General features: G+C 41.4%; 3 protein-coding genes across 9 annotated transcripts in view; 1 reads left to right on the top strand and 2 right to left on the bottom strand.

Moving 5' to 3' along the window:
* The window catches only part of tbc1d4 (TBC1 domain family, member 4), a 29394-nt gene extending 25837 nt beyond the window's left edge, over nt 1-3557 (bottom strand). For 3 of the 6 annotated variants that reach the window (XM_047600975.1, XM_047600976.1, XM_047600979.1), the window contains exon 1: nt 2437-3557. In XM_047600975.1, the coding sequence (XP_047456931.1) occupies nt 2437-2832 (396 nt within the window). In that variant the 5' untranslated portion in view covers nt 2833-3557. The remainder of the gene's footprint in view (nt 1-2436) is intronic. The other 3 variants (XM_047600977.1, XM_047600980.1, XM_047600981.1) reach the window with 2 other exon arrangements.
* A 1016-nt stretch (nt 3558-4573) lies between these two features.
* Nucleotides 4574-8190, bottom strand: commd6 (COMM domain containing 6). 2 transcript variants are annotated; one of them, XM_047600142.1, is made up of 7 exons: nt 7953-8189; nt 7551-7609; nt 5891-5956; nt 5707-5783; nt 5399-5567; nt 5149-5301; nt 4574-5062 (listed from the first exon to the last, which is right to left on the bottom strand). In XM_047600142.1, exons 1-7 carry the CDS (start codon nt 7978-7980, stop codon nt 5012-5014), a joined length of 603 nt encoding a protein of 200 aa, XP_047456098.1. In that variant the 5' UTR covers nt 7981-8189; the 3' UTR covers nt 4574-5011. The 2 variants fall into 2 exon arrangements, with proteins under 2 accessions (XP_047456098.1, XP_047456099.1); XM_047600143.1 differs by lacking the exon at nt 5891-5956 and having other exon boundaries at nt 7953-8190.
* A 645-nt stretch (nt 8191-8835) lies between these two features.
* uchl3 (ubiquitin carboxyl-terminal esterase L3 (ubiquitin thiolesterase)) lies at nt 8836-12409 on the top strand. Its single transcript, XM_047601949.1, has 9 exons — nt 8836-8983; nt 9169-9180; nt 9889-10017; nt 10141-10297; nt 10945-11030; nt 11218-11265; nt 11351-11426; nt 11544-11602; nt 11695-12409. The coding sequence occupies exons 1-9, from the start codon at nt 8942-8944 to the stop codon at nt 11776-11778; spliced, it is 693 nt and encodes a 230-aa protein (XP_047457905.1). The 5' UTR covers nt 8836-8941; the 3' UTR covers nt 11779-12409.
* Nucleotides 12410-12763: the final 354 nt, after the last annotated feature.

Raw genomic sequence — 12763 nt, 5'->3', positions numbered from 1 at the left:
GCAGAGCAGAGGGACAAACCACAGGAGTCGCTCTGACAATGGCATAATGGTGGGGGCGTTGGGGTCAGTGTTAAACTTGCACCTGCTGCACTGGTATCATGAATAAATATCACCCTCTCTGAACCATGTAACAGATTACGGTTTAACTCGAGACGATTTTGACAAAACTTTCCGCCCAGTTAAACCTGAACGGCCGAATATTATGTTAAGCACAATTGGATTGAAACGCTCTTACTTTATATACTTTACATCAGGAATGTTGTATTTCAAGTCAGAGAAGTCAAACCTGATTTTTACAATGTGCTCTTTCAGTCATGCCCGTGCCATGTCATGTTGTGCCTACAATATCTAACAGCCTGTACTTGAGCTGTCTATAGATCTCATGACAAGTTTCCTACATTTTAACCTCTCACATCATTATGAAAAATGCCAGTGCCCCTTCCTCAGGCTTTACACAGCCCTGTCATGTCTACGTCTAAGAATAGCCTTGAAAACATTCCTGTCAGCCTGAAATAAAGAAACATTTTACCCTGTCTTTAAACTCAGTCGGGACAAATAGAACAGCCACAATAGCACAATAGGAAGGCCTGTATTAAAAGCAGGATATACCTGGCGAATAATCAAATTATTAACAATGGTTGCAATGCGGTGTTGTGCATAATGGAAATGTACTTGTAGAATAACCCGTGGATTCCACATGGTCCACCTTGCTTGTGTTTGCTGGCTTGCTGGCTGCCAAACCAGTTTTTGTTGCATAATCGCGGTGCATGAGTTACGTTCAAGACGAGTCTCTGACTGCCGCAAACACTCAGGCTTCAGCTGAGAGGCCAGAGACCTTCGAAAGTGCATCTGCCCCTAACTTGTTGCCTCTTCTATTCTCAGATTTGGCGAGCAGACAAACAGTGTGCTCAGGCCCCGCACATACCACAGGAAACATGATTCAACGCAGGCACGCTTGAGATTGATGCAAAATGCGAGCAGAACTGGATATCTGTTTGTGAGCATAATTTGCAAAGCTTGACGGGGTCACTGAGGAAGCAAGAAAAACATGAATAAGTGCAAGACTTCAGATTGTGCTCGAGGCAGTGATGGCATGTTGGTACGACCCCAACCTGCTTTGTAATTGTGTAAGATTCAAATTAAACGTCAGAAGAATGCAACCAGGGTGAGCTTCTAAAAGGCAGCCCCTTGAATGCTGAGGGTAGCTGCATTTAAACACAAAATATGTGGAACTTTTAGCCTCGGGAACTGTTTTTATCAAGGAACTAAAAGGGTCTTTGAAATCCACTGACTCTCTGTGTTTCCACTGCAGCAGTGTAAGATTGGGCAAATTGGTTTGCTGGTGTGAGAAACATTTTTTAACATCAATATACAACAAGCTGCTCTACTCCAGACCCTAAAGTTGCAGTAATGTTGCAGTAAAGTTGCAGTGATGCAACTTTAGGGAAACAATAATAACCAGAAAAATGATAACATGTAAAAAATGACGGATGGACAGGCATCAGACACTGACTCCCACGTTCCTGATTTCAGTCTGTTTGCCACATTTCAGCTTATTACTCAAGACGGGCATGCTGATCAGCATGTAAATGTGCTGACTCGATATTGTGTCTATGGAGTTGTTGTCACAGAACAGACTCCAGAGAGATGTCTGATGTAGAGTGGTCCTGAGAGTTTGAGGGAAAAAAAGTATAATGATTATTAAAAAGAAAAAAAAAAACATCTAAAAACAGTTTGACACATTTTTTCTGCAAGAAGTACTGAAACACATCGCAAATACAGAAATTACCGCCACACACTGAGAGGAGTTTCCTATTTTTGATGTTCTTTATGTTGTCAAACTGCACGTCTTTACTTAAATTGCAGTGGATTGACCTTGAGGGACACCATACAGATCCCCTAAAGAGGAAAGCACAGGGATGGATTAACTTTGCCCAAAAAAAAAAAAAAAAAAAAATATCATCCCCAAACAACCAGTGGCCTAAATACTTAATACCAAAGCAAACATGTTTGGACTCACTGCCTAATCTATTACCAAGCGTGCTTGAGATTAAATGACATAGATGTCACCTCAAGGAAAGGCTTTGTCTTTCCTTGAAGCTGGACTTGGACCATCTTAAAGTTTCAGCACCCGCGCTTTATTGCAAAATCTGACATCAGACTAGATTTTACAGTCAAGGGCCTTCGGGACAATTAAAATTTAATCCCTTTGCATCACTATGAAAACATCACAGAGATTGGTACAGTTTAAACTGGATTTATGATCAATCAGGGGCCAAAAAAGACTCACTTCAGGTCTTTCAGTCAATACCAGGGAAGAAAAATATCTTCCAGCCTGAATTTCTCAGTGTGTAATTTACAGTGCTGCCAGAGGCACTTCTTCGCTACTCGGTGAGTTGTGAGTGAGGGTTTCCCCTCACACTTCAGCAGGCCTACCTGGTTGGGGTCGCAGGCCTTGAAGACGTGACAGGACATCTCGGACTCGGGGTTGTCGGGCTGGCCCCGCAGGAGATAGGCGAAGTAGGTGAGGTCATTGCTGTTGTGGACGAAGCGAGAGATGAGCTGCGCTTTGTGCTCGAAGATGAAGACGGACGAGTTGTTGCTGGTGGAGGGGACGCATCTGACGAAAGGGGGGCAGAGGACCAGCTGAACTTCTCTCGGCTGCATCACGGGGCCGCAGTCGCCCTTCTCGCTCCTCCTGCGGATCTCGGCCACCAGCCACGGCAGCATGGGCAGAGTGGTCCGGCTGTCCAGCGACGACCAGCCGATGTAACTGAGGGCGAACCTCCTCTCTGACCTCTCCGTCTCATCCCGGGTCTCCATGTCGATCATGTAGACTTTTTGCCTCGTTGACAGCGAAGGTGACTAAATGTTTCTTTCAAAATAAAAATGTATATATTGGCAATATGTCGTTGCCTGCAACCAAGGGATAGTTGTTGTTAGTTTGCAACAGTTCCCATGTCCGAATCCATAAAGTTCATACCATGAAGCGCTTGGCTACGTGCACAACCATGTGCTCACCCTGTCGATCAGCTGCACCTCCTCATGATATCATAATCTTAAAAAAAAAAATGTCTCCGATGGAAGATTTTTCTTCAGCAAAAAAAAATGCTTTTGTGGACGTGTATCTGTTGCTCGAGTCCTTGCTCTGTTCCACTGTTTGCATGGGCGGAAAGCCTGTGCGCTAAACACCCCTGTACTGTGCTGTCCCGAGCGACTGCTTGCTAAAACGTGGCTCTGGATAGCTCCTGTGTAAACACAAGTCGCCCAGAGAAATCTGATTTCTTTGACGCGCTGTGCGTCGCTCCTAGGCGCACACGGGGCGGCGCATTTACACTGTCCCAGTCGCGAATCCTCAAACGCATACGCCTGACCGGCCCGCTGGCAATTCCCGTCCTTGGTGAAGTATGAGGTACATGCATTGATGCTTGTTTATCGTCTTTTGGTGCAGCTTCTCCTCTGTGCTCCTTTCTTCCACAACGCCTTGGAGGCGGAGCGGCTGTGCGCGTTGACGAACCACCACCCAAACATCCCATGTGCTGGAGGAGTGGGTAGGGTAGAGCCGCTGTGCGAAACGTGACAGGACAAAGCTCCGCCTTTCTCCACGGAACACGAGCTGTTGACTGGAAAAGTCACTTCCAGGGTAGTGTGGGAAGTGTTTGCAGCCCCAGTAGCTTGGTCATCTGGGCCCATAACAGCGTGGAGAAGTGTTTAATATATGATATAACCTAGAAGCACATTTGCAGTGCTTCACTTTACAACTGACAGGCTCTTGCTGAGTCACAGCAGATATAATCATCTTGGGGTTCATGCACCAGTGGAGCCTCCATTTACCAAATGCCATAAAATCCCAACAGTCCGCCTATGCCAAAAATAGTACCTTTGCTTTATATATAACCTCATTACTCAGTCCACCAGTAGTAGCCACCAGGGCACTAGAAATTCCAAAACAAAACAGTACTAGTGTGTGCATGTTTTCACTGATGAGGACTTTCATACTTCAGAATGGCCAATTAGCAGACAAACACCCAAATCCTCATTTAATGAACTCAAAACGTTCTTTTTTAGTATTATTATGGTTTTATAAATATTTCACTGAAAATGATCCTACTTGGGGGCTTTTTCCTACATGGATACTAATTTAAACGATTTGATCACAAAATGTAAGTGTAGAATTGCTCCATGTGAAGTTCAGGCTCAAATAAATGCATGCAATTAAGATTTTCATTCATTTCTCCAAAAGTGGAAGAAGTATTCTGATCCTGGTAAATGGTGACAGAAATACTTGAACTTGGATCACTGCATTGGAACACTGTTACATCAAACTTTGGTAGTTCTTCTTAAATAGTTCTTCCTCTAGTGGTTCCCAAAACTAGGGTTAGGTCAGATAAACTGTTGTTGGAAAAGACAGTTTATTTTACATATCTTCTCGCTAATCTTTTTTTGTAATATAATACATATATGTGTAATGAACTAATAAGATTGGCAATCCATGAAATTTTTTTGTATTATCTGAACTTATATGCAGTATGTCGTGTAGCAGCCTAACATACACATGCAGAAATAAACGTGCTCACCATGAAAAAGCATTTTTATTCTGTATTAGTACAAATCTTGGGCAAATGAAGGTTTAGTATAAATCGATTCAGTTACACTATATGAAACATTTTGAAACAAAAGTGGCACAATTGAGAATATCATTAGAATCAATGTGTCGAAGTGTTTGCAGTTTAAACATTCACTGCACAGCTTATTGACTCCCAGATTAGTTCACAGGAGAAAACCTTGGCATTCAAATCAAAGACAGTCTTTTTCGGCTAATTTAATAGCAGGAACTCCTAAAGTAAATCATCCGAGAGCTTGCACAATCTGTGGAAAAACAGTACAAAGCTGAGAGTTGACATTCGCAGTAATTCACATCCACGTTTTTGAGACAGCCTGTAGACAAAGACCTGTGTGAAGCTGTTCTTCTGTTGGTCACAAATAAACTGAGGCGTAGCTGTGCTGACCGTTATACGGTCTCCATAACAGCTGCCATCTCCTTGAACTGCTTGTGGAAGTTCTGCAAGAAAAAAAAAAAAGTATCTAAAAATCAAGCCAGAAATCTTTTATAGCAACAATGTTATACGCACATTCAAACAATCAAACCTGGAACTGTGGAATGGTCATCTCAAAACACCTCTGATAAATCTGCCCAGAGGGCTCGGCGATCTTTAGCAGCAGACACACGTATGGAGAGTTGAGAGATCGACAGGTGTCCGAGGTTACTGCCATGCCCAGCCTCCACTGCATGTCCACTAACTACAGCAGAACAGTTTTATTAGCTTTGACAAAAAAGGAAACAAGCGTCATCAGGAAGTATGTGGAAAAATATTTACTGCATCGCAGTCGAACATACCTGGCCAATGCTAAGCATGTCCTGCACCTCCTGCTGAGAATGGACTAACGCACCATTTTCACTCCACAACCTGTGCAACACCTGAAGGGAAGCTTTAGACCACCTGTTACTTCCTTCTTCCAGTTTAGAGACAAGTTCATCCCCAGAGATGTTGTTCTTCCCACCTGACCTGGTGATATAAACCAAATAAATGCTAAGCTGTACAAAGGAAAGGAGCAATGGTAGAAAAAAACTCCAACCAGTGAAAAACGTCCACCAGTTATAAAATTACCAACTGCATTCAGATGGAGAAAAAAATGTAAAGGTACCTGAACGTTAACATGAGAAATCTGATGATGTCCTTTAGGGCTTCATGATCCAGCCTGACTCCAGCGTTCTGAAATCTCTGCACAACAAAACAACAAGGTCACAAAAGAGGAACTTGGAAATATTAGTTACTATGACAAAAAAAAAAGAAAGAAAGAAACAGTAGTCACGAAAATACTGACTCACATCAGAAATTTCTGCTGAGTCTACTCCTCTAGTCTGCCCTTGAAGGTAAATCAGGATGTGCTGACACTGTGGGGATTATAAGATTAGTTATCAGAACTACCTACCACATCCTGTGTAACTTGCGCAGTGTAGCCAGCTAGTAGGCCTAAAATGAGCACAGCTTTGTTATATTCCACATGCAGTTGTTAATAGCGCTGAGAGGTTTAATCCACAACAATACCAAGCAAAGAAAATGAGTCATATAAAGGAGCATATTTGTTTACATTCCATGCTTGTTGTAAGTAAAGAAATAATAGAGGCCAGTAGATAATAAATAACAAAGGCCAAAAATGACAAGTATGTGTGACATGCACACTATATTTGCAAACGTATTCGCATTTACATGCATTTGAACCTAAGTGACATCCCGTTCTTAATCCATAGGTTGTGATATGCTGTCGGCCCACCATTTGCAGCTATAACAGCTACAACTCTTCTGGGAAAGCTTTCCACAAGGTTTAGCAGTGGGTTCACGGGAATTTTTGACCATTCATCCAGAAGTGCATTTGTGAGGTCAGACACTGGTGTTGGATGAGAAGATCTGGCTTGCAGTCTTCGCTCTAATTCATCCCAAATGTGTTTTGATCGGGTTGAGGTCAGGACTCTGCGCAGGCCAGTCGAGTCCTTCCACACCAAACTCGCTCACCCATGTTTTTATGGACATTGCTTTGTGCACTGGAAGGGGCCATCCTCAAACTGTTTCCACAAAGTTGGGAACATGGAATTGTCCAAAATCTCTTTGTATGCCGAAGCATTCAGAGTTCCTTTCATTGGAACTAAGGGGCCAAGGCCAGCTCCTGAAAAAACCACACCATAATCCCCCCTCCACCAAAGTTCACACTTAGCACAATGCAGTCAGACAATACCGTTCTCCTGGCAACTGCCAAACCCAGATTGGTCCATCAGATAGCCAGATGTAGAAGTGTGATTCGTCACTCCAGAGAACATCCCCGCTGCTCTAGAGACCAGTGGCGCCTGCTTTATGCCACTGCACCACTGCATTGCACTTGTAGATGAATGGCTAGGATGCAGCTGCTCGGCCATGGAAACTCATTCCGTGAAGCTCTCTACACACTGTTTTTGAGCTAATCTGAAGGCCACATGAAGTTTGGAGGTGTGCAAAGGTCAATTCTGCAGAAAGTTGGTGACCTCTGTGCACTATCATCCTCAGCATCCACTGACTCCGCTTTGTCATTTTATGTTTCCTGACACTTTGTAGCTGAATCGCTGTCATTCCAAATCGCTTCCAGTTTGTTAAAATAACACTGACAGTTAACTGTGGAATATTTGGCAATCAGAAAATTTCATGACTGGACTTGTTGCACGGGTGGAATCCTATCACAGTACCACACTGGAGTTCACTGAGATCCTACGAGTGACACATTCTTTAACAAATGTTTGTAGAAGCAGTCTGCATGTCTAGGTGCTTGATGTTATACACCTGTGGTCGTGGAAGTGATTGGAAGACCTGAATTCAGTTATTTGGATGGGTATGTGAATACATTTGAGAATATAGTGTACGTTTAGTATATGCTGTCTGAGGCTCACACATCGTTTCTCTTCTAATCACTTCTATATACCTGCTTCAACATTAATAAAGGTCCCGATGGTATATACTCACCGTTTCAGCTAACAGATCTGGAGAAAGCCTACAGATGTTGTCCACAACTTTGTTGACGCCTGAAATACAGAAGTGAAGTTTTTTGTTGTTCTTATTTTTTCAAGTAAACTAGTAACTATCTAAAGGGATATATCAGAGAATAATAATAATCAACTCCATCTATGCAATATGACAAAAATAATATTTAGGTGAAAGCTGGTAAGAAGAAGTAGAAGAAGAAAAAGAAGGGGAAATATGTCAATAAATAGCGGAAATAGCTACCCCGACAAGCTAACGAGTAGCCAAATCGCCTTATAAGGACTAGATAATGTATAGCACCGCTACAGAATCGTTTGATTTCTTTCCATTTAAATCACAATCAGCTGACAGCAGCATCATGCATGTGATGTAGGCTGAACCCACCATATGACTCCTGGTCCGATGATGGCATCTTCTCTTTGTTTTGACAGCTGCAGCGGTGCTGACAACGTTGTCGCTTGGTATAGCTGATATTACTGACCCTGGAGGGCTATTATTAAGACGTACTTCTTGTTTTGGAATCACAAAAACAACTAAAAACAAACAGAACGACTTTTACCCCTCTCCAGTTTTAAAGAGTTCCTGTTTTCTTCTTCTTTGTGCGTAATAGTGTGTCGCAATACATTGTAAAAGGTGCATACTGCCGCCTACTGCACATCTTTTTCTCCAGCTGTTGCTTCTTCTTCATCGAGTTTCATGGGTGGACAGTCGAGCTATAAACTAGTCGATTTCACAAAGCATTTAAGTTGCACCACATAAATTTAAGTCAACGCAAGTTAAGTAGTAAAATGAAGCTATACTGTATATTAATATGGGGTATTTGACTGTTGTATTGATGGTCCTGGAAGAGCAACAGCGCCCCCATCTGACAAACAAACGTTCGGCGTTTGACCCTTTAAAAGAAGTCGGTTACCTAATGTGATCTGCAAACTAATTTTAAAAATGTGGTTAAAAAACGTCTGAAAACAAGGTATACGTGGCATAACAGGGGGTAAAATCAGAGCAAGTCCAACATCCATGAATGCTCTATCAAAACCACGCCCACAACTTTGGAATGATCCACTATTGTGCTGATGAGGTGGATTGTACTTTCAAGATTCTTCTATTTCGTTGACAGAACAACAACATTACAGCCATATAACGCAGAATGTTTTAAAAGCGTGTATAATATATTTAGTGCGCATATTTAAGTCACGACAGTCCCTTCAAATGTGCGTATCATTTAATAATAAAGATAAGTCACCCCTGCGTGTTACCTGTGGGTCAAAGTGCACTTTCCAGACGCGGAAGCGGTTTGCAGCTGTCAAACAGATTTTTGTGAATCAGATTCATCCCTCGTCCGACAAGAACATAGCACTTCACCTTACTTTAAAATGGACTCTCCACGCTGGTTGCCTCTGGAGTCGAACCCAGAAGTATGTATTGTTGGTTTTCTTAAAACCATAATATTATACCGAAGCCATTCATACTCAAGCGTGTGAGTGCTAGCTAACTTGTTGCTAGAACAAAAGCTGAAGCCAGTGAGTCTGCTTTGCCAAGCCAGCAGTAACTTTATTAACATTTTCATTTCTGTCTTTTTTTTATTTTTTTTTTATTTCAGGTCATGACAAAGGTAAGTGTTTCCCTTTGACTCTGTGTAATGTTAGACAGACAGCTTGAATAATTAGCGGTAAAATGATGTGCAGAGGCTCAAGGCCTAGACCCAGCACCGATGCTATAACGTTACACCCAATGTAACGGTATTAAAGAACACAAGTTACATACCAATACAATAGTGTTAACTATTAAACCTAATAAAAGGAAACTGCAGCTAAGATATTTGTTTAACAGATTTACTTTTCTTTTGCTGATAGTGTGATGTTGTATGTCTTACAAACTTTTGTAAAGTTCACTTTCAAAAAAAAAAAATGATTTCCCAACCTGATAGTCGTCAGTAAAGCTTTACACCTTGCAGAAGCCCAAGCTACTTGGTAAAAGATAATACAGTGCAGTGAGTGTATTTAATGTTAGACGAGGAGGTCGAATATTTATGTGTGCCACTTACAAAATGACAATACAGTTGATTCTCTGCAATAAAGCAACTTTACACTGAGTTACATGTGCTTTATTGCAGAGAATCAGCTGTGTTGTCATTTTGTAAGATGTAGTTTTTACTGCTGTTGTTACACTGAGAATTATATCATTTATCTACCTTATTAATGTCGTACTAATCTTCTAAGGTAAACTTATCTAATAAACTGGTAACTGCGTGTGCACACCAGACATGTGTTTGCAAAGTAAGTTTCCTTGGTGTGCAGACTTACTCTCTGCTTGTGCGTAGTTTGTCAGTTGTTTGGGCATGAAGCCAACCTGGCAGTTTGGGGATGTGTATGGACTGGATCCAGAGCTTCTCAGCATGGTACCAAGACCTGTGTGTGCAGTGCTGCTCCTCTTCCCCGTGACAGAGAAGGTACATATTATTCATCTGTTACGGACCATAATGGTTGTTTTCACACAGATTCTTGCAACAGAGGCTCGTGTCACAAGACATACTGTTCCAGAAATATTTCTCTTCTCTGTTACTTCTGTCCAGTATGAGGCGTTCAAGCAGGAAGAGGAGGAGAAACTCAAAGATCAGCGACAGGACGTCTCTCCCGACGTCTACTTCATGAAACAAACTATTGGAAACGCTTGTGGAACAATAGGATTAATTCACGCGGTGGCAAACAATCAGTCACACCTGGAATTCGGTGCGAATTTATTCTCTGTGGTTCTTTATTGTCATTAATACGTTTGCACATACAACAAATTTTGTTTCTCAGGCCTGGAGCATACATACATAAGAATATAAAAGTAGTGCAGAAGGCTAAAGTGTGCAATAAAAATGTAGCAAATGCACATTTTCGGGAAACAAGCTGTGCTGGAGCCTTGACGTTTTGGCCTTGATGCAGGGGAGGAGGCTGAATAGTCTGTTTGCGGGGTGGGTCAAGTCATCCACGAGGCAGGACGCTCTGCTCCTGCACCGGCTGATGTAAATGTCCTTCAAGGGTGGTAGGCTGGACCACCCTTTCCCGAGCAGTTCCCGTACCAGGAGGTGATGGAGGAGCTCAAAGTATTCTCCACCTGTAGAAGGCTGTGAGGACCTCAGGGCTCAGTCTGACCTGCTTTGTCCTCCTCAGCAAATAGCCGATTACTGAGATCATAATATTTAGAGATCCCGGTGTATATACAAAGTAGGGAAGAACAATGCGGTTTAATCATCTCACAGCATCTTAGGAGTTATTTTAGACTTTATGGCAAAATAGGTGTCCTGGATTTTACTTAATCATACAGGTGTACCTACAGAGTGTGAATCCACTGCCATAGATGTGACTCACTGTAGTTTTCTTCTTTCCAGACCCGGATTCTCCTCTTAAGAAGTTTCTTGAAAAAACATCTAAAATGACCCCAGAGGAAAGGGCCACCTTCCTGGAAAAAGATGAGGTAAGAAAATGCCATGAAGCATTTGTGGTTTGTGACGGGGAGTTTAGAGACTGTCACATGCGTGAAGATCTACATTGAAGTTTTGGATTTGACACAAAGAGGTCGTAATCTTGAAGTACATGTAAAGATGAAAAAAGTGGAAAAAAATGTCTTTTTTTTCTTTTTTAATCGTGCTTTTGTTTTTCAGAGTATACGTGTCACACATGAATCCAGTGCACAGGAGGGACAGACAGAGGTTTGTATGTCTTTATTGTCTGAGGTTGTTTCTGACACACTTCAACAGTTATTCCATGAATCTGTTCGTTTCTTGTCTGTCATAGGCCCCAAGTTTAGACGAGAAAGTGAACTTGCATTTTATAGCTTTTGTGAATGTCGGTGGACACCTATATGAACTGGGTGAGTTAACCACAAAAATACTACTGAAAAACTTTAGTAGAATGTGTCAAATTTTAAATTACTATAACCTGATGAACTTTTTTATTAAAAAATATATATATTCATATATATTCTTAGATGGCCGGAAGCCTTTCCCTATTGTGCATGGAAAAACTTCAGAGGATACTTTGCTTGAGGTAAAACATTATAGAACTGGCAATAATAAAATTCTCATAAAATACCTCCTTAAGGCTGAGCAGCCGTTTATGACTGAATTGCTCTTTTCCAGGACGCTGTAGAGGTTTGTAAGGTCTTCATGGCTCGTGATCCTCAGGAGGTTCGTTTCACGATCATCGCCCTCTCCAAAGATTAATCCCGAGGAAACCCTGGCGTGACCCAATAAATTACTGCCAAACATTCTTAAGTGCTGACTTTATTGGAAAATTAAATTTTCTTTCAAATTGCGGTTGCAAGTGATGTGCAAAAACAATAACAAAATGTCAGGGATGTCATTCGCAAATAAAGTTCCTCTCGTGTTCTACATCAAATGTAATTCTAGGAGAATTCGGGAGCTGCTGTGTGACTTAAAGTATTTCTTGGTAGGATTAAAATCCTCCTGTTCCACACAGCTGCCAGCTGTATTAGCGTCACTATAAACTACACTATGGCCTGTTTACATGGTATTTTTGGCTTCCAGTTTAGTAGAAAATTTAACTTATTTTTTGCTTCACTGAAGGGACTCAACTTCTTTTTTTAAACTGAGTTCAAAGACACATACTGGATGTTGTGATTAGCTTTTGACGCAAGGCTATAATTTCATTGACGGCTTTGAAAAAGTAATACTGTTGTATGCAGAAATGTTGTGAAATGCTTATCAAAAAAAAACACATCTCCTTTAAGTGAGGCAAGCAGAACATGTAAACTGCACATCCATGTGGAAGGTGCCTACATTTTTGTAATGAGAATTAGAGATTCTGACGAATAAAAGGCAAGTTTGTTAAACATTTTTTTTGTGGAGCTTCTTTATTTATCTTTGAACCTTGTTCTTGATCCCCTTCGTGGACGTTTGCCTGATGAGTACAAAGGCAAAGTAAATGCTCTTTAGAAATCAGAAGTGTGAGATACTGTGTGAGTATGTCTGTCTATGATTTATTTTTTATCTTTTGATATTCTGGTTAACCAATTCCATAACATGGGAAGAAAAGCTAAATATCTGCACATGAAGTGTGTTTTTTTTCCACTTAGTCCAAACTGAGGTTCCATGTTTGCCGATTAATTTCCAATTTAACAACTTGTGTGATGTTTGTCTTATTCTAGTTTTAACGATTAAAGACTTAAACCCAGATCACTTCACACCT

This window comes from Mugil cephalus, chromosome 12, assembly GCF_022458985.1.
Source record: "Mugil cephalus isolate CIBA_MC_2020 chromosome 12, CIBA_Mcephalus_1.1, whole genome shotgun sequence".
Classification (NCBI taxonomy): Eukaryota; Metazoa; Chordata; class Actinopteri; order Mugiliformes; family Mugilidae; genus Mugil; species Mugil cephalus.
Note: the sequence above shows the minus strand (reverse complement) of the source record. Positions and strands in the feature narration are given on the sequence as shown.

Excerpts from the sequence above, each read along its gene's own strand:
- uchl3 (XM_047601949.1), top strand. The coding sequence starts at position 8,942 with ATGGACTCTCCACGCTGGTTGCCTCTGGAGTCGAACCCAGAA. Across the intron at positions 10,298-10,944 it reads TCAGTCACACCTGGAATTCG|ACCCGGATTCTCCTCTTAAG; the intron begins GTGCGAATTTAT and ends TCTTCTTTCCAG. Across the intron at positions 11,266-11,350 it reads CACAGGAGGGACAGACAGAG|GCCCCAAGTTTAGACGAGAA; the intron begins GTTTGTATGTCT and ends TGTCTGTCATAG.
- commd6 (XM_047600142.1), bottom strand. The coding sequence starts at position 7,980 with ATGCCATCATCGGACCAGGAGTCATATG. Across the intron at positions 5,957-7,550 it reads CAGATCTGTTAGCTGAAACG|TGTCAGCACATCCTGATTTA; the intron begins GTGAGTATATAC and ends TAATCCCCACAG. Across the intron at positions 5,302-5,398 it reads ACATGCTTAGCATTGGCCAG|TTAGTGGACATGCAGTGGAG; the intron begins GTATGTTCGACT and ends GTTCTGCTGTAG.